Here is an 18146-nt window from a genome sequence, read left to right on the forward strand (position 1 = left end):
TTCGGATTCCCCAAAGTCTGTTTCTAAAAGGAATCTTTAAAACACCGGACACTAACTTTCTTTTCTTCTCTAGAATCTGAATCCCAATTTAGCTCCCTGTCCTGGAGAAAAGCCCTCAGCTGGAGTCCTCACAGAGGAACTGAAAAGCATGCTAAAAATCACAAAAGTATCAAATGTCTTACAGTGCTAAAGTCACAGCAATATTTGAATACTTGAAGCACCACTTGAATACTGTGACTTGTTTTTTGGAGACAGTCTCACTATGCTACTTGTGGGCTCAGCTTCTCAAACAGAGAATACAGTGATGATGGGTATGTAACTGGATTAAAATCTATTTTTAAAGAATACTTAAGAAGGTTATTCACTGGTATTATCTGAGTCGTTAATGCATTTCACAACTACCCCCAAACCACTAATCAGATATTAGAAATTAACAAACTGACTGAATTTCTAATAAAGGTTAATGGATAGGATTTATAAAGAAATCTGAAGGAATGAAAGCTACTCATTTTGTACTAAGGAAATGCACCAACTTCACACACACACACACACACACACACATATTCATGAGAGCCCAACCACAGGGAACACAGCTTCAGGCCCTGCCTTCCAGCCGACCAGGCCTGGGAAGGTGGTATTCAGGCCTCTGTCTCAAGGAGAGGCCCATCTTACCATCTCAGTCACCACTTTCATTAGTGCCAGCACAGGCTACATGTAGGTTCAGGTGGTAAGCGACTGAGTACAAGGCAATCTTTTCAAAGAGAAGGACACATTCTGAAACAGAAAAGCAGAATACACACAGCCCTGGTCAGCTGTATATCTGGCAGAACCACAGATGCATAACTAGTTTTAAAGGGAGAATTTGCTTAGCAATCTGGAAATGCTAACCCTCAGATGTAAGATCTGTTAGCTTAATTTTTTACTCTTAGTAGGAAAAACATGTTTTAGGTACTCAATCCTCCCCACATAAAGAAAACAATTCAGTAACAAGTTTTTAGGTTAACAAAGAATATATTAAAACAGTTTACATTCTTTCCACAACTGCATAAAAAAAGCAGGCATCTTAAATAATTACAGAAACAATGTGCTTTCTATACTTGCAAAAATTAATTACAATCAGAAAAACATTTACAAGAATATCTTTACTATCTAAAGATTTACAATGGTGAAAGACCTATTTATTTAATACACCAAACATCTGCCTGCTAGCTGAGATAGACATTCTCTAAAAAACTGTTTACTGAATACAGTGATTAATGTCTTTCATTATTTTGTTTCTTAGCATTTAAAATAGTTACATGAGTGGAAGGATAGTTTTTGACACCAAAATAAACTCTTTCGGCCTGACATCTTTTAAGATACAGTATAAAAAAGCAATAGAAAAACCACAACTGCATTATAAATGTTTTTGGTTCAAAATTTTATTTGAAGTCTTATGCTTTATATTCCTAGACAAAAAAGGTGACAAACACTGATAATTTGTAAAACCTAACAGATATGCAGACCCTACATTTAGATAAAAAATACTTTTTTTCTTTTTTTGTAACAATGTTATTTTATAAATCTTCAAAAATGTAGCATAGGTTCAAGTCCTGGAGCACTGATCTGGTAATGTCTGGTTTGGAGATTATCGCTCTGTAGCTACACAGGAGATGACCATGCAGGGAGATGGTCTTAAAAAAGGTGACACTCCAAGGTGTTTAGAGACCAGACACTCACCACAGGGAATGAGTGCAGTGGACAGCTACACAGCCTGGCACTAGCTTCATTCATTAAAAGGTGGACACTGTTAGTTCATCTCTAAAATGCATAGTTCAAAAAAGCAGATGGCAAGAATCAGTAACTGCAACCTAATTTTATTTCCCTTCTCTTAAAATTTAAGGAACAAAATAGGAAATGCAGACATATTTAGGAATTTTCAATAGCCTTTTCAAGTGAAAGGATAAAAGTCAAAATTCCACATACAGCTTCTATAGTATATAAAGTCAATTAGTATTTTATAAAAATGTTTGTTTTAATATAAAGACTGCCTTTGCTACCATGGGTGTAGAGTGCTGGTGAGCAGATGGGTGGTGTCTCTGCTAGAGCACACCTTGAAAATGTAAAGAAACAGCTCTTGGCAAAAGTAAATAGGGAATTTGTCTCCTAATTTCCTTTCCAGGTATGATACTCCCTTGGGGGAGTGAAATCAAAATTTTGCCTTTTTGAAATACAGTAAACTGTGGATATTGCCTATGGAGAGGCTTTTAATTATAACCTACATGGAACAGAAAAAAAAAAGAAACCCAAACCCTAAGTACCAAATCAAATTGCAAAAACTAATTTTGGACCTTTGCTAGTGACATTTTCACTGCTATCCACGTCAATACTCCCATAGACATCCTCACAAAAGACAGGCAGAAATGTGTATGTTGTGCATACAGTTCTTGGAAAGCACATGGAAGCTGCAATGTGGCACTTCCTCCAACCTCTGAAGCCCCTAGAAGGAATGGTGGTCCAGGGTGTGGTGAGGCTGTGCACCGGTAACTTCATGCTGGCTAGCACTGCTTATCCCAACAACACGAGTTTCAAGCTGGTGGAGACCAAGCACTGTCAGTTCTAAAGTGCCCGTTGAAAGCTGCTATAATGCAGAGGGCATACCACAGAGTTCAGTGGCTTTCACAACTAATCTGTTGCTGCTGACTGTTGAGCTTTTCACAAACATGCTTCCATTTCTCTGCCCTCCTTAGCACATGGCCATTACTGATTATACGAAGTGATTGACAGCTTGTCATAAAAAAATCTAATTGTGACTATTGCTGATTTAAATTCTCACAATTTTCATACAAAAAGAAAGTTTCAAAGGACCACAAAATACCAAATATTTGTCTTATCAAGTGTCAGGATAATTTACTAAAGTTGGGGTTTGTCTTTTCTTATTGCTAAGGTATTCTAAAATCTGACTCAATACTGCAAACAACTTCCTTTCTTCTTCATATGTTTTTGGCCTTAGAAACATGGCTAGGGGGTACCTCAAACTTAGGTGTCTGAAATAATAAATTAAAAAACCCAAAACCAAAACCCCAACAATACCCTAGTATCCCACTACCCAGAAAACAAAAACCAAAAACCTCAATCAAGTCATTATAGTGACACCTTGGAATGAGGAACCATGCAATTCACCAACATTAACCCAACTTCAACAGTAACAGAATCAAACCCCTGCTGACTGAGGTCCAGAGCCACAATATTTCAGAGTTTGTTTCTGAAGCTATAAGGACATTCCAAGCCAATATCAATTTATCCCAAACCTAAAATTCATACAATTTCCAACCTTTACTTAAAAAAAAAAAAAAATGTTGTCTTAGGACACAGTTCACAAGTCAGGGGCCTGCTGTTTTCTGACAGGTGAGAGGGGTAAGTCATTTAATTGTGTGTCTGCTCATGACTCCAAAGACTGAAGGCGGTCTTGAATGTCCTATGGCAGAGCTTGCACATGAACTGTCTTTTAAATGTGATTGCTGAAAGGGGAGGGGCGTGGTAGAAGAGGGTGTCTGACTCCTGGGGTGCAAACAGCTTCTCTGTGGCTGGGGTTGGGTTCTCAGGAAGGCCTGTGGGGCTGTCGGGCTCCAGGGGCTGGATCTTGGGCAAGGGTGGTGGAGGTGGCAGAGGTGGTGGTGATGGGGAGTTTGTGGGCACAGGACACACCTCAGCCTCTTTCTGTGCAGGCTCCTCTGTGGCCTGAGACATGTGGGACTGGAAGTGACTCCAAAGCCGGAAGTTGGTACGGAAGGCTTTGTGGCACACATGGCAGATGAAGGGCTTCACGGAACACAGCAGCTCCTGGTGTCGCTCCAGCTGCTTGTGTGCTGTGAACATCTTCCCACATTTCTCGCAAGGCCACAGACCAGCCTCCTTGCTGGGGCCAGCCTCCCTGGGAGCTGCACTGGCCTCAGGAGCCTCCTCCTCAGCCTCCTCCACAGGCTCCTCTTTGACTTGGACTTTCAGTTGCTTTGAAAGACTCAAGTCTTCAGGGAGGCAGGAGGAATCCTCAGAATCGAAGTTCACTTGCTCTGAAGAGTCACTAAACGCTGTGTCCTCTTTTGGAGCAGCCGCATGGTTTACCTTGGTAGGCTCAGCCTGAGGCCTGGAAGCAGCTGCCACTTCACCGTTGTGGTCCAGGGTGGGCAAGGAGATGTTCTCTGCTGAAGCCATGTTGTTCTGGTTGTGCACTTCTACCTGGTGCCGCCAGATGCTGAAGGAAGACTTGAAGGTGCGCATACACTCCAGGCAGGTCAGCTTTTTGTACTCACACCTGTCCTCATGCTCCTGCTTCAGCGCGGGGGAGAAGAACCTGAGGCTGCAGTAAGGGCAAACGGTGGCGTTCCGGCACAAGCGCTCGTGGTTGCCTTGCTCTAGAAGAGAAGAGAGCTTAGCATTACAGAGGCGGCACGGGTAAACCTCCTTGCTCTCTACCGCGCGTGCCAGAGCCCGCTCTTTCGGCTTAGCAGCTCTGCTCACTCCGAGGGGCCTCTCTCCCGGGTGCATCTTTATGTGCTGCTTAAACTGAGAGAGAAAACGGTATGCCTTGCCACAGTAGGCACAAATGTAGGCCCCTTTGGCTCGGGAGCGCAAGTTCCTCTTGATGACTTGCTGTGCTGGGGAGCTACTCTGTCCCTGGAAGCCAGGCTTGCTGCGCCTCAGCTTAATGATCAGGGCCTTCTTAATCTCCCTCTCTCTCACTATGTCAATCAGTTTTCTTTGGAATTTCTCATCCAAAACTGCATGGGAACTAGAGGCTGGCGATGGGTTCTTCACTATGCCGTGTTGGGTCTGACAGTGTGTCCACACTTTGAAGTTGGTATGAAACCTCTTGTGACAGATGTCACAAGCGTAAGGCTTCTCTGGGTTATGGTACATGTTAACATGGCGGTGAAGACCCGCGGTTGATCTAAAAATCTTAAGGCAATGTTTGCATTTAAATTTTTTGTTTGGTCTCGTCCCCTCCAACTCACCAAACTCCTCTCTGTTTAATTCAGAATCTGGGAAGTTGCTGTCAAGGGAAGGAGGGCTCCTGTCCTCCTCACAGTTCTCTTCTGAGACAGAAGGCCCATGCTCATTTGCCCTTGCTTTCTTCAAGGGTGACCTTCTGTCTGCCTGGAACCTTCTCTTTGCTGGGAGTCTGCTAATATCCCTCTGGTCTTCCTCTGCTTTGAGGGGCAGGTCTCTTGTAGACGTTGCTGCATCTCCCACGGTGACCCGGATGATGTCTGAAGGGTCCGACAGAGGGCTGCTAGGCTCAGTCTTAATGCGCACCTCAGTCACAGGGGAGGTCCCCTCCCTGTCTGTTGACTGAGAAGCACTAAAGGACCTGAGGCGATGAGGCTGGAGAGCTTGAGGCCTGTCATCCAGGGCTTTTTTTTCACTGCCATCTTTTAAAGATGACTTTTGAGACACTGCACAGAACACACTGCCTGGTGCCTCATTTGCTGCTGTGGATGATCCCTGGGATAACTTCAAATCTATAGAGGGGGAGTAAACAGGAACCTGGCTGTCCATAGACAGTGACCGCCTGAGGAGGCTTTTCACTAATGGGCCACTTCTGTCAATGCTCTGGTTTGCAGAAGCAGGCCCACTGGATGGAACCACCAGGCCTAGCTTAGAGTAGTAGAGCAAATTCCTATCCTCCCCCTGACCACCTCCTTTGCTAGTTTCTTTTAAGAGATATGGAGTCTCTGATGAGCTACGAAGAGACAGAACAGGTGGCCGTGGTCTCTTCAGAGCCAGCTCTATAGCCTTCCCCTTGGGAAGCTGGCTGCTCACCCCAGGCTTATCGTCCGTGGCCTCCCTGTCTTGTGAAGGCTTTGGGGGTAGGACTGCATTTCTCTTAACCAAATTGCCCCTGTTAGGATCATCCAAAGCCCCAGGCTGTTCCAGAGACTTTGCATATACCGCAGCACTATCCTTCGGCCAACTCTTTTCAGTTAAGGACAGACTGTGAAGCTGCTCTGGCGGCTTGGCCACATGTGGCTTATTGGTGCTGGTCTTGACTGCACCACTCGGGGAGGACCGGGCAGCAAGGCTGAGGTCCTGCACGGCTGGACCACTGGCTTTCCCTGGCACTTCGCTTCTGCCCTGACACACGATGACACTTCGCTTTTGAGAGCTGGTCTCATCATCTTCCACCGGCACTCTTTTCCTGTTGGGACAGGCTGGAAAAGGAGCCTGAGGGGCTTTGGCAACGATGTTGGTCAGGAAGGAGATACCAAGGCTATACCCCAGCTCCTGCACAGCAGCAAGGCTGCCCTTCTCCACAAAAAGGGAGGAAGAGTAAATGTAGTTCAGAACGTTGTCAAAAGCATCAGGCTCACAGAAGTCCAGCTGAAAGACAGTCTGTGCCTCGTTCTCCTTATTCGTGAATAAACTCTGGAAGTACTCACTGCTGGCAGCCAAGACGTTCTTATGAGCTCGGAACTTCTGGTCCCCAACAATCAGGAGTACATCACACAGCTGTCCCTTGAGGCGCTCCTCATTGAGGGCGCTGAGCAGAGAGATGGCATGTGCTGGGTTGATGTAATGCAGCAGTCCCTCCATCCTGCAGTTTATCTGGAAGACAGAAGGTGAGACCATCAGCATTTGTATTCCATCAAAGGTCTGCTCGAACTTAATAGGTGTACACAGAGGTGACACTTGAAAATGAGGTTTAACATTTAGGGTCCTTACCAATTTGATGCTTGGTTACATTTAGTTTATTTGAATTGTCAAAATTCCTCAAGTCTACAATTCTACTTTAGTTTTATTACTATCTTATACTTTAGGTTTTACAAGATATATACTTAAACTCAACATGACTGCTAAAAATTAATAATGGACTGTGGACTTATAAAAATGAACTTGGGGGGCTGGAGAGATGGCTCAGAGGTTAAGAGCACGAATGCCCTTCCAGAGGTCCTGAGTTCAATTCCCAGCACCCACATGGTGACCATCTGTAATAAGATCTGGCACCCTCTTCTGTATATGTAATAAATAAATATATCTTAAAAAAAAATGAACTTGGAAAGGGAATAATTACTTGCTAATTACTAGGTCAAAGTGTTTAATAAAGGTTAGAAGCATCAGAGAATTAAAAGGTTGTTTTCCTTCTTATACTAATTGCTTGTGATTTTTTTAAATGCTATTTTCTTACTACATGTCATTTTCAACAGCACAGAGAACTTTAGCCTGGCTGTAAAGCTGATTAAAGAATTTTAACTGAAGGGTCACTGAAATTCTGTTCAATTCTAAAGGTGAGAGAAGGCAACTTGGTGGGTGAGTGTGAGTTTTGGGACCAGACACTTGGCTGAGGTACAGGCTCTACCCTGTAAGCTGATGCCCTCTGTACACGGGTCCGTGTGTGAAGTGAGGTAACAACTGTGCCCTCTTGCAAGTGTGTGGCAAAGATTAGATGAGCAAGCATCTATAGCAAACACTCAATAAAGGTGCAGATAACTATCAGGACTGCAAGAATAAGTTTAACTTAGTATCAAAGAAGAAGGTCCAGGTTACCACTCCCTCCCTGGTGCTCTAGAAAAAAACAGGCTTCCCATGGGACATGATGTATGGGCTCTGCTCTATGAGCACCTCCTCTCTGCGGTCTAGTTTTATATCACTGACTCCTGCTAACAGTATTGTCATGGAGCTAGGGGGATATAGCTTAGTGGAAGAGTACTTGCCTAGCACATGTAAGGCCCTGAATCCTATCACCAGCACCACAGAATGTGTATGTGTATGTGTGTGTGTGTGTGTGTGTGTGTGTGTGTGTGTGTGTGTGTGTGTGTGAGAGAGAGAGAGAGAGAGAGAGAGAGAGAGAGAGAGAGAGAGAGACAGACAGACAGACAAAGACAGAGACACACACACAGAGACAGAGACAGACACTGATTTTTACTATTAGAACATATCCACAGTGACTAGATACATATTTGACAGGCTTATTCTAGAGGGATTGCTGCCAAGAACCACACCCAGCCCCAGACATAACAAGTCCCCAGCTCCCAGCTCTCCAGGGTCAGCCTTTACTGGTCACTTGGAGACTAGGCTCTTTGGTTTTCAGAGAGGACAGAATGCAAGATGTAGATGGGGTGTGGCTCTGCCACTAGAAATGAATCTAGCACCCACCAGGTTTCCCTTCATTCTTGCCTGCTTTTCTTTAAGAGTGACATGTAGCTCGTTTACTTGTAACAAGGGCTTGGATGAGATCCTTTTCTTCTGCCAACCATTTCCATTTCTCCTCACTGCTAGTAAACTGTAAGAACCACACATCTGTGTAAAGACATGTCTCATTTTTTACAGGGGTCAGCAGAAAAGCATTGAGCTTATACTGCCACAAGACTGACTCAGCCATGCACTGGCAGTCTGTAGCACTGAGAATTTCTCAAGATGTTGACACAAGGGAAACAGCAGACCAGAAGCAAAGGTTGGGCAGATATTTGTCAAGTGGGTTTTTTTTTTTTCTAAACTCAATTTAATGGTTTGAAAGCAGCAATTAAAAACAGATAAAGCACTAACAGAGAAAATGTCAGAAAGTACTAAATGTGGCAAGCGCTTGGGAAACCAGTTTCAGTTACAGACAGACATATGCCCTGTGTGCAAGTATGCATCCAGTTGAGTTGTAAATGAATTTTTTTCTTGGAGGTCAGAGTCACCTGTGTTCTAGGCCAGTCAGTTACTCAAGTCTTAGTCTTTCCCTTGCACAGCAAACAGGGACAGTAACTGTTTCCACACAATGTTGCTGAGGGACAAATGGGATGAGTATTCCATCAGTTGGTACCTACAAATAGTGTCTACCTACCTACCATCCATCCATTCATCAGTCATGGAAGTACATTTGAGAAGACTCAAGAGAACAGGGCATGAGCCTAGGGATTACGAAGTAAAGACAATACAACAGAGGAAAGAACCAAGGTCATGTAAAACTGGAGCCCAAAAAGCTGGGAGTCATGGATGATATCATCTCAGGAGTCAGACTGTAAGGCTGGGTAGCTGGGAGGGAATTTTACTATGTAGAAAATGGGGGCGGGGGGGGGGGCATTGGAGGACCACAGGGAAGAAGCCTGAGTCATGTCTTAATTATAACATTTCTAGCTTTATTGTGGACAGCAGGTGACAAAGCAAAGGACATTGGAGAAGTCTACTGCCATGATGGCTTGGTGGGGCTAGCATTGGATGTAAAGGCAGAGCTATTAGGCTTTCTAATGGAGTAACTACAGAGCAATGGGAAGAGTCAAGGATCCTGCCAGGACAGGGAGAAGGGTGGTCTTTGTTGAGATGGATTTGGCAGAGAAATCAGGCTGCTTCTCTCCCTGCCTCTCCTTTTCTAAGAGATTCAGTTCTGACACTCTATAAGCGAGTGACAACTTATCAATCTTGCCTCCGTATCTTTCTATTTCCTTTTCTGAGCTTTCTGAAATCTCTGCCCATACAAACATCTATATTTAGATCCTTGTTTCAAGCTCTACTTTTGAGAAAAAACCAAGATACCAAGACAATCTAAAACCACAGGTGTAAGCTAGCATCCACCCAAAATGTGCTAAAACTCTAACCACAGAGGATGTCAACAAGACAAGGACAGCCTAGCTCCTGGAGTTCAGTCTTGCATAGGAATAGCATACAGCAATCTGTTAACACTGTACAGTTATGCAGGTACAGAGAAATGTCTATGGATATCACAGAAGATGCAGTACAGGTGACAGCCACCAGACTCAGGTGAGAGGTAGCCAGATGAGGGACCAAAGCATGGGGAAGAGACAGGCAGAAAAAGTAAGGTAACTCAAATGGGGACAGGGCAGTATGTGCAGCATTACAAGAAAGAGAACAAAAGTCATCCTGGGAACTATCATGACACTGATCTAGATATTCATTTTGGCTCTGGGAACCAAAATGAAGACACTGGAAATCATAAGCAGAAGAGTGACACCTGTTCCTACAGTCTCTGGAGAGACTGAAGAGAAGGCCAGGTGGTATGGATTCACCTTTACTTATGGGTTGCTTTTACACTTTAATTCAATTATAAGGACTTGAAAGCAATGGTCCCAGTCCTGGTCTACCTGAAAACTAGGACTATTTGAATTCTTGCATTTTGATTACAGCAAGTGTAACAGCTTATTGAGTTTAGCAACTGAAGTATAAATACTATCTTGAGAGAGCAAGCAAAAGGGAAAAGCAGAGCTTCTGTGTGTTACTTGGCAATCCAGCACACTGTAGCTGGGGAAGTGCAGATGAACCCCCTGGACTTGACCTGTTGACATCTCAGCTGCTCAGCCCTCAGAACAGCAGTTGTACTGCTGTGTGTACTTTCTCAATGAATGTTAAGGTATAGAAGATTCATTTTCCTGCATGAGTTAACTACAAGTCACAGCAGCAACAAATCTCATGTACAAACCACACAGACATTGCTGTCCCTGGCCTGCTCATATCTACCTGACTCATTAATGCAGAAACCCCATCACTTAACCATGGCAAAAAAGCCTGGAAGCTCACCTATGGAAGAAAAGGCCCATTTAAGAGCAGAAGCAGCTGAGACAAACTCCCCTAAAAACTAGATTCTGAAACAGGCTGACTTCCGCATCACTTGGATCTCCCTACAAATATCTTCCCAAACTCTGCCTGAGATGGTTCTACTTAATGTTGTTTCCTGGAGATTCAAAGTGGGGAAAATGGAGAGAATTATTACAGTAAAAAGCTCATGGTAGACAGCTATCCATGGGGAAGTCTTTGGTCTACTGCCATCTATCAGGAATGCAATCTTGTCAGGACTGCTCATCCTTTCTGATAGCCCTACCTGTATCATGTGGAAATCTCATGATGCACAAACAAAACAACTTGTGAAAGGTTCAGTCTGCAGAGCAAATCCCACCTGGCAAGTACACATCTTCCTTCTCTCTTCCTCTCCCGAGTGTTTGGGAGCCCGCTGTACACTGTGCATCGTAAGAGGTGCTGATGATGGGAGGTGAGCTTGCTGGCTGGCTTCCTGTTCTCCTGCACCTCACATTCCTGTGACTGGGCAGACAACAATGTGATAAAGAAAGCACAGAATACGGAAGAACACTCATATCAGGAGACTATCAATGTGGCCAGGAGGTGGAAGGGTGGCTGAGTGACTGGTGGGACATCAGAGAGGGCTTGGGACTCACTTGATATTGAAGTTAAAACCAAAGGCTCAGAACTTCCAAGAATATTATCTGATTGGCCCAGGCTTAAAATCTTTTAAAGCTTACCCTGGCCTCAAGTCAAATCCCCAAAAGGACTCTAGAGCCCCTCACAGCTAGACTCAATGAAATTACTTCATGCCATCATGCAAATGCCTTTAATACACTAGATGCTGAAGTGAGACATCTATAATCTTAATATAAATTAATTAAGCCCAAGTATTTCCGTTGTTATATTACACAGAATAAGGACTTTGGGGTTTAAGGAAGGCAGGCAATTTTGGAGCAGAGTATTCTGGGGACAGATGCATAAGAAAGGGAAGCACACAGTCAGAAACTCAACGGATACTACGAAGGGAGGGTGAGAAGGAGATGGAGATGATTCAAAATGATTTCCCCTATTTCAATTTAAGAAAATGGTTCCATAACTAAAGATCATTACAAATGAGCTAGGCTCTGGGACTAGTCCAAAAAACTCACAGTAACAGCTCTGTGGGAACCTCAGGCTAAGCTCTGTAAACACTGCCCCTTTGCAATGTTGGAGAGTGCTTACAAAAACCTAACATGATCCTGTAACTCTAGGGATGCTGGTGACACAGGTGAACATCCAACATCTAACTACATATACACAGCTCATCCCCAAACCCTCACTTCTGGATTTAGCCCTCTTTCTCTCCACTTGATCTTATCATCACTCACCTGGTAACATTGCAGATATCCAGAAATTATCTAAAGTGCCTCAGGTTTCAAAGCCAGATTGGCTAAAGGGATCCTTCATGGTATCAAGTTACTGTACTCTACTTCAACACATTTCAGCCTCCCTCTCTCTAGTTCAAATTTGGTTCAAGGGTAGATTGTCAGCTTCAGCCAGGACAGCAAACAAGCAGTCTCTGCTGATCTGTTCTGGCCACCCAGCAGCTATTGCTCCTTCCTCAGTGACCCTCTGTGTTGCTTTGAAGAACACTCTTGCCTAGCAAGTGCAAGCTGATGGTTATAGGCACACACCCAAAACCAGGCCAACTAGAAACTTTCTCCCTAGACTATGGTTCATGACAAGACAAAGGCAACAGCTGAGTGGAACTGACTGATGGATCTCAGTGTGGTCTGAAAATTCAATGTGCTAATGTCTGACTCGTACATTCCTGCAAGTGGTTTGGTTTTGTCCTTTGTGGTCCAAGGTTTTTTTTGTTTTTGTTTTTGTTTTTTTTTAAGATTTTCCTCAAACCTCAAGAATAATCATGTATTGTTTTCAATAAATTCCCTTTTCAACCAGTTAGCCAGTTTTTATTCTGGCATATTTCTGCATGCTGCCTGCTCCTGTTCTGCCTTTCATGCTCATTCTTCATATGCTAGATTTCTCAAGCAAGGCTTTCATTAGTGTCCCAGCATACAATCTCTTCCATGAATTCAGCTTACTCACTGGCTCTTTCCATGCACAAGGCATGGTTAAATGTATATCTGAACACATGGGTACTCAAGACATAAAGCCCCAGTGTCTAGAGATAAGGAAACCCCAAAAGTTGATTTCAAAGTGCTAAATATCTTGATGGAGAGAGAAGTGTGATGGCTGGTGTAGTCCTCAGGAGTGCAGAGGGAGCTCAGGAACCGTCTTGATGTAATGTTTTGTTAAGATGAAAAAACCGAATAATGTTATAGTCTCCTCTGTTCTAGTTAAAACAGGCTAAAATACAAAATCTTTAATAAATGGCCTTCAAGCCTCTATAGACATCTATATTCAGACTACTTTTAAAATACTTTAGCTACCTACTGTGCTTTTTCCTGTTTCTGTCCCAGAGACACAATCTGCCCACCTGACCTCCTCTACCACTCAACCTGAACCATCCTAGATTGTGCCAAACTCCTTTTCCAACTCATCTCAAGTTCTAATCCTTTGGGAATCCTTTAGGGCTGAACATTCTCAGCCAATACCCCTAGTCTGTATGTCGAAGTCCTAACCTCTGCACCTCAAAAGGCAATCATATTTGGAGCTGAAATTTTTACACAGCTAAGTAAGTTAAATTGTGCCTGAGTCAATAAAATGGTATCTTTAAACAAAGAATTAGAACAGAGACAGACATGGAGGAAGATGCTATGAGGACATAAGAAGATGCTGTCTATAAGCCAAGGGGAGAGACCCCAAGAGAGACCTGGCCTTTACCTCCAATTTCCAACTTCTCTAACTATGAGAAAATAAGTTTGGGCTGTTTAGGTCACTAGGTCTGTATACTAAATTAAAGCAGGCCAATAAACACAGTCCTTAAGCTTAGAACAAGTAATAAAATACAGTGTGTGGCACACGTCTACAATGCCAGCATTTGGGAGGCTGATGGAGGGTGATTATGAATCCAAGGTCAATGCGCATTGCAAGCCCTTGTCAAAAAGAAAAGAAGAAGAAAAAAAAAAAGCAAATGCCTTCCTGCCAATTCCTTTGCCACACAGAGCAGGCACACCAATACATTGTGTTTATTCACTGTCATATGCTAGCTGGTTGCATGTCCCACCAGGATTGCAAGCTCTTTAAGGTCCAATACACTACTTCTGACATTCCTCATGATGCCCAATTTGGGATCCTACACAATAAATATGTGATTACTTTCTACTCTCTATTAAATTAAGGAGTAGAAATGAAGCTCTTTGATTACTTTCTCTAAATAAAGTTGGCCACTTTAACTGCCCTGTTTTAGAATACAGTTTGTTTTTTAAAATTATTATTTCCTAGAAAAACCCAAACTACAGACTAGCACACAGGCTGCTCTGACTGATGTCAATTCACCTCTGTACCATATCTGGGTGGCACTCCTTACCATGTAACCCACAAACCTGCATTTCCAGTTTCTGAAACCTAAAAGTACCTTCTACCTCTCCTTTACTTGGCCACTTTGTATAGAAAGATTCAACTGGAACTATAAAGCTTTTGCAATTTGCCAACAGCAACACTTTATCTCTCTGCAATTATTACCCCATAGTGATTTCAATTCATCAGCTTTTATATGTGGATCCATCAGAAGATCCCCTAGAGGCTCCCCCATAAAAGCCCTGTTTTCATCTGTGGATTCCTAGCACAAGGCTTGGAAGGTGTAGGAAAAGCTCACTAGACTTGAGGATTTAACTTGCTCATCTTTATCTATTCAGTCTTGTAAAGCACAGCACAGCACATTTTCTCAGCGTTTTCTGAGATTTTGTAGCTGTTCTAACAATTGGACTATGACACCCTCTGTATCTCTGCTCAGACTTTTCCAGACTCCAGTCCCTGGTTGCCTTCTGAACAAATACATCTCAATGAACCCACTTGTCCTACATGGTACTTGTGATCCACACTCTCACACCTGCTTGTCTTCATACATTGCCTCCTTAGGTTGAGGTGATGCCAGCCAGGTGTCCTCAGGGAGAAAGTTATTCTCTTTTCATTGCCCTTTGGCCCATCTCTGATACCTGTAAATCCAGCCCTCAGTCAGCTCTAGTACAGAGACAACTAAAATGGCTTCTCAAGTTATCTCCTTGTCTGGAGACCTCTATGTTAACTCTTTTGTTGCTTTTAGTGTTCCTATACCTAATTTCCCCCACTACATAATACTGTCAATTTCTGAGGGTGAGTTTCTATCGACAATTTCTATTTCTGCAGAACGATGCTCCCTATACTTCCACTAAACAAAAATGCTATACTGTTAAGTGCATGGGCTGAATAAGAGTCACTTTTAAGAAAGCCAAATTTCTCCTTTAATGTCAATATTTAGAGATTTGATTAAGGGTAATGATTAATTACCAGACGTGGAGGAGGGTTTTTGGTGGAAACGCTAAAATGGATTAACCTATTTTTCACCCTCTTAAACAAGGTGGGAGGATCATGAAACAAATCCAGGAACTCATGACTCAGGGTCATGCTGATGAACAATCACCGGACTATGCTGTAACACAGATGTCCGAAGACATAGAGGCAATTGGAGTTCATGCACCAACACAAAAATTCCAGGCTTCGGAGGGCTGCTCAGTGTCCCTCAACACCGCCCCTGTGTCGGGCAACCTCAAGGAGAACCTAAGGCCCCCTACAAAGTGCTACAATGTGTGGTTCTCCAGTACCCAGGGCCTCGGGGACGCACAGTGCATGGTTCTTTGATTACACGGTGCGGTCTCTTTAGAGGGGCACTCGAGATGCTCCTAATAACCAGGCCTAGGAGACGGGGAGACCCGGACGTGTGGGCTGCAGTAAGGTCTTCCGCGCTATGTCCCTGGGCGAGGAGGGTCTTTCTCGGGGGAGGGGGACGGTGAGGCAGGGTCTGCATGGGCTCAGGAGGTGTCCGCGGAGGGGTTGGCCGACAGGCTGTCACGTTCCAGCCGCGGCAGGTGCGGGGTGCCACCCAGCTCCCCGGTCTCGCGCGCGCGTGCTGCCAGGCCCTGAATGTGCCCTTGCCCGCAGCGGCATCTCAACGGCTCTCTAGGGGCGCGCGTCCCGAGACTCCACTCCCTGGCTACCCAGGCCATCCCGGTCAGGGTGAGCAGCTCAGCGGGCCCGGAGGCTGAGCATGCGCAGCAGTGAGGGTGAGGCCAAGTGCGGGCACAGAGCATGCGCAGTGTAAAGGCACGCTAGGCTACGTGGGAGTCTGAGCATGCTCGGTGAGGACCGCGGCCCCGCGCACGCGTAGAAGGGCCGGGCGCCCGTAACCCACTGGGGGAGGAAAAAAGGAGAGAAATCACCTCAGAGTTACGTCAGGAAAGGCCGCGTTTTGCGGGGAGGCCGTAACCCCCAACAGGGCCCAACGTCCTTCGAGGGCGCGAGACGTGACGGTTACTCACCACTCTTCAGCCCCCGGGCAGGTGCCTGGTCCCTTTCCTCTCACACTCGGCTAGCGCAACCCGCAGCCGCCGCTGCCGCTGTGATTCCATCCATCTTGAATTTGACGTCATCCCACACCAGGGATGAGGTCATCGCAGGCAGCGCTCGTCACGTGCGCGGCGGTGGGATTGGGTGCCGGGCGGCGGAGGGCGGGCTGGGGGCGGGCCTGCGGGAGCGTGGGTGCTTCTCCGAGGAGGCGCGGCCACGAGCCGTGGAGTTTGGGGACGCCCCGAGGGTAGGTGGCGATGTGGCTGTGGGAAGCCCCTGAATGCGGAGCTATCGGAAAGTGGCTTATTTCCATTTCTTTCTCCTGGAGAGAGCTGTAGTGAACAAAATGAGCTCTCAGGCTTGCCTCCCTTCAGATCAGCAGTTCCTCTTGTTCGCTCTGTAGCATCTGCCTGTCAATCACAGATCCAAACCTCTCCCTTTCAAAATGGTGTGGAAGCTGGGCAGGATGGTTCACGAATGTACTCCCAGCACCCAAGAGGCTGAGGCAGAATTCCTGTTAGCTGGTCTGAACTACAGAGTGAGACCCTGTCTCATTAAAACAACAACAAAACAAAACAAAAAACCCACACAACTCTTCTTCGGCAACATCAATTCTCTTTTAGCCTTTTTGTATGAAAATGACAGTTTCATTTGTCAGATGACTTTGTATTCAGCCAAAACCAGACAGCTAGGTAACAAATGCCAAACTGCAAATCCCAGCTGTAAAAAAAGGGTCTCCGGGCCACAGGACAGTCGGACAGTTCTCTAGAGCCTGGAACACAGCAACAGACAGTCACACCAAGTGAAATTTCTGTAACAGACCTTAAAAATGCCTAGATCTTAAATTAGGTGTCCTAAATTTCAAGAAGCATGTGGTTTTCAAATCTACTTCAGAAGGTGGGTTTTAGCCACATCAGTCAAGGTAAAATAGCTTTATGAAGTGTATGAGGGATATGTGGGAGAAGGAATCTTGCATTAGGTTGATCCAAATGGTCAAAACAAAACAACAACAAAAACCCAACTTCAAATGAATAGCTCTGAATTTTTAGTTTCAAGACTTCAGAATTTCACACTTAAAGTTTTCTACAGTCATTCCAGGTTTTTTGTTTTTGTTTTTTAAATGTCTTTGTATTTTGAACTGTGTGGCAGTTAAAGCAAGAAGTGATCTTGTAAGAGGGCTTTCAGAGGGCCACCTGTGATGAGGCTGTTAGCATGCACTATTGCCCTCTTTTTACAGGCCAGAAAAATCAGTATTTTGATGCAGAGCCTGAGGCCCAGAGAGAAGCCAGATTTGTTTTTTATAACCACACAGAGTGAAAAGCAGCCTCTCTCCAACTATTCCTCAGCCATCTGCAGCTCATTGGCTATGTCTCCAGTGTCTGCTGCCTGTACACTAGGCATCTCCATGTTCAACCATGGTTGCCAGTTCTCCTAACTGCCAAACACAACAGAAACTTTTGGATCTTTCAGGTGACCTTTGGCATGTGATATTTTATCAGTTCCTTCTTCAGACCCAATGGCAGTGCTATGCCACTTTGCCCTGGGCTTCCTGCCCTGGTTGCACCTTCCTGGACTCCTGTGTTGTTTCCCTGCCCATATCCACACTTTGGATTTCTGAGGGCTGTGGCCTTGCTTGTCCTGTTACATTTACTCTGCTCCACTTCTTCCATTCTAGGGAAGATGCTCTGACAATGCAGTCACTTTAAGCACCTCTCTCTCTCTCTCTCTCTCTCTCTCTCTCTCTCTCTCACACACACACACACACACACACACACACACACACACACACACACACACACACACTTTCTAACTGCTCTCCCAGCCTCCAGGTTTTACTCCACCCTGGCTTTGCAAGTGAAAAAGTCTTTTAAAACGTTCCCTTGCTCCCATGTTAACACCAGGTTCTCCATTGCTTTTAGACGAGAGTTGAACTTCACTCTGCAATAACCTGATAGCTTGGTCCACATCTATGTAGACAAGCCTTGCTTGTCTCTCCTCTCAGCTCACCTCTGAGCCTCAGGTGTATTGATTCCTCCACTGGAGCAAACCTGTACCTTCTACCTTGTCCTGTCATCTGTAATTGCTCTGGGATTCTGACACTTCTGCCCTTCTGCTATAACTTCAGCTTTGTTCTGGGGTTGATGCTACTACATCTTTGTGCTCAT

The 18146-nt window shown here is 44.8% G+C and overlaps 1 protein-coding gene across 6 annotated transcripts; it reads right to left on the bottom strand.

The window, feature by feature from the left end:
• Positions 1-904: 904 nt before the first annotated feature.
• Positions 905-16084, bottom strand: Zbtb21 (zinc finger and BTB domain containing 21). 6 transcript variants are annotated; one of them, XM_052741354.1, is made up of 4 exons: positions 15954-16082; positions 10871-11013; positions 6420-6585; positions 905-4394 (listed from the first exon to the last, which is right to left on the bottom strand). In XM_052741354.1, the coding sequence occupies exons 2-4, from the start codon at positions 10937-10939 to the stop codon at positions 3406-3408; spliced, it is 1224 nt and encodes a 407-aa protein (XP_052597314.1). In that variant the 5' UTR covers positions 10940-11013; positions 15954-16082; the 3' UTR covers positions 905-3405. The 6 variants fall into 6 exon arrangements, with proteins under 6 accessions (XP_052597314.1, XP_052597313.1, XP_052597309.1 ...); XM_052741353.1 differs by having other exon boundaries at positions 4995-6585; XM_052741349.1 differs by having other exon boundaries at positions 905-6585; positions 15954-16083.
• Positions 16085-18146: the final 2062 nt, after the last annotated feature.

This window comes from Peromyscus californicus, unplaced genomic scaffold, assembly GCF_007827085.1.
Source record: "Peromyscus californicus insignis strain IS unplaced genomic scaffold, ASM782708v3 Scaffold_16__1_contigs__length_79575227, whole genome shotgun sequence".
NCBI classification, from domain to species: domain Eukaryota; kingdom Metazoa; phylum Chordata; class Mammalia; order Rodentia; family Cricetidae; genus Peromyscus; species Peromyscus californicus.

Excerpts from the sequence above, each read along its gene's own strand:
- Zbtb21 (XM_052741349.1), bottom strand. The coding sequence starts at position 10,939 with ATGCACAGTGTACAGCGGGCTCCCAAACACTCGGGAGAGGAAGAGAGA. Across the intron at positions 6,586-10,870 it reads GGAAGATGTGTACTTGCCAG|ATAAACTGCAGGATGGAGGG; the intron begins GTGGGATTTGCT and ends TCTGTCTTCCAG.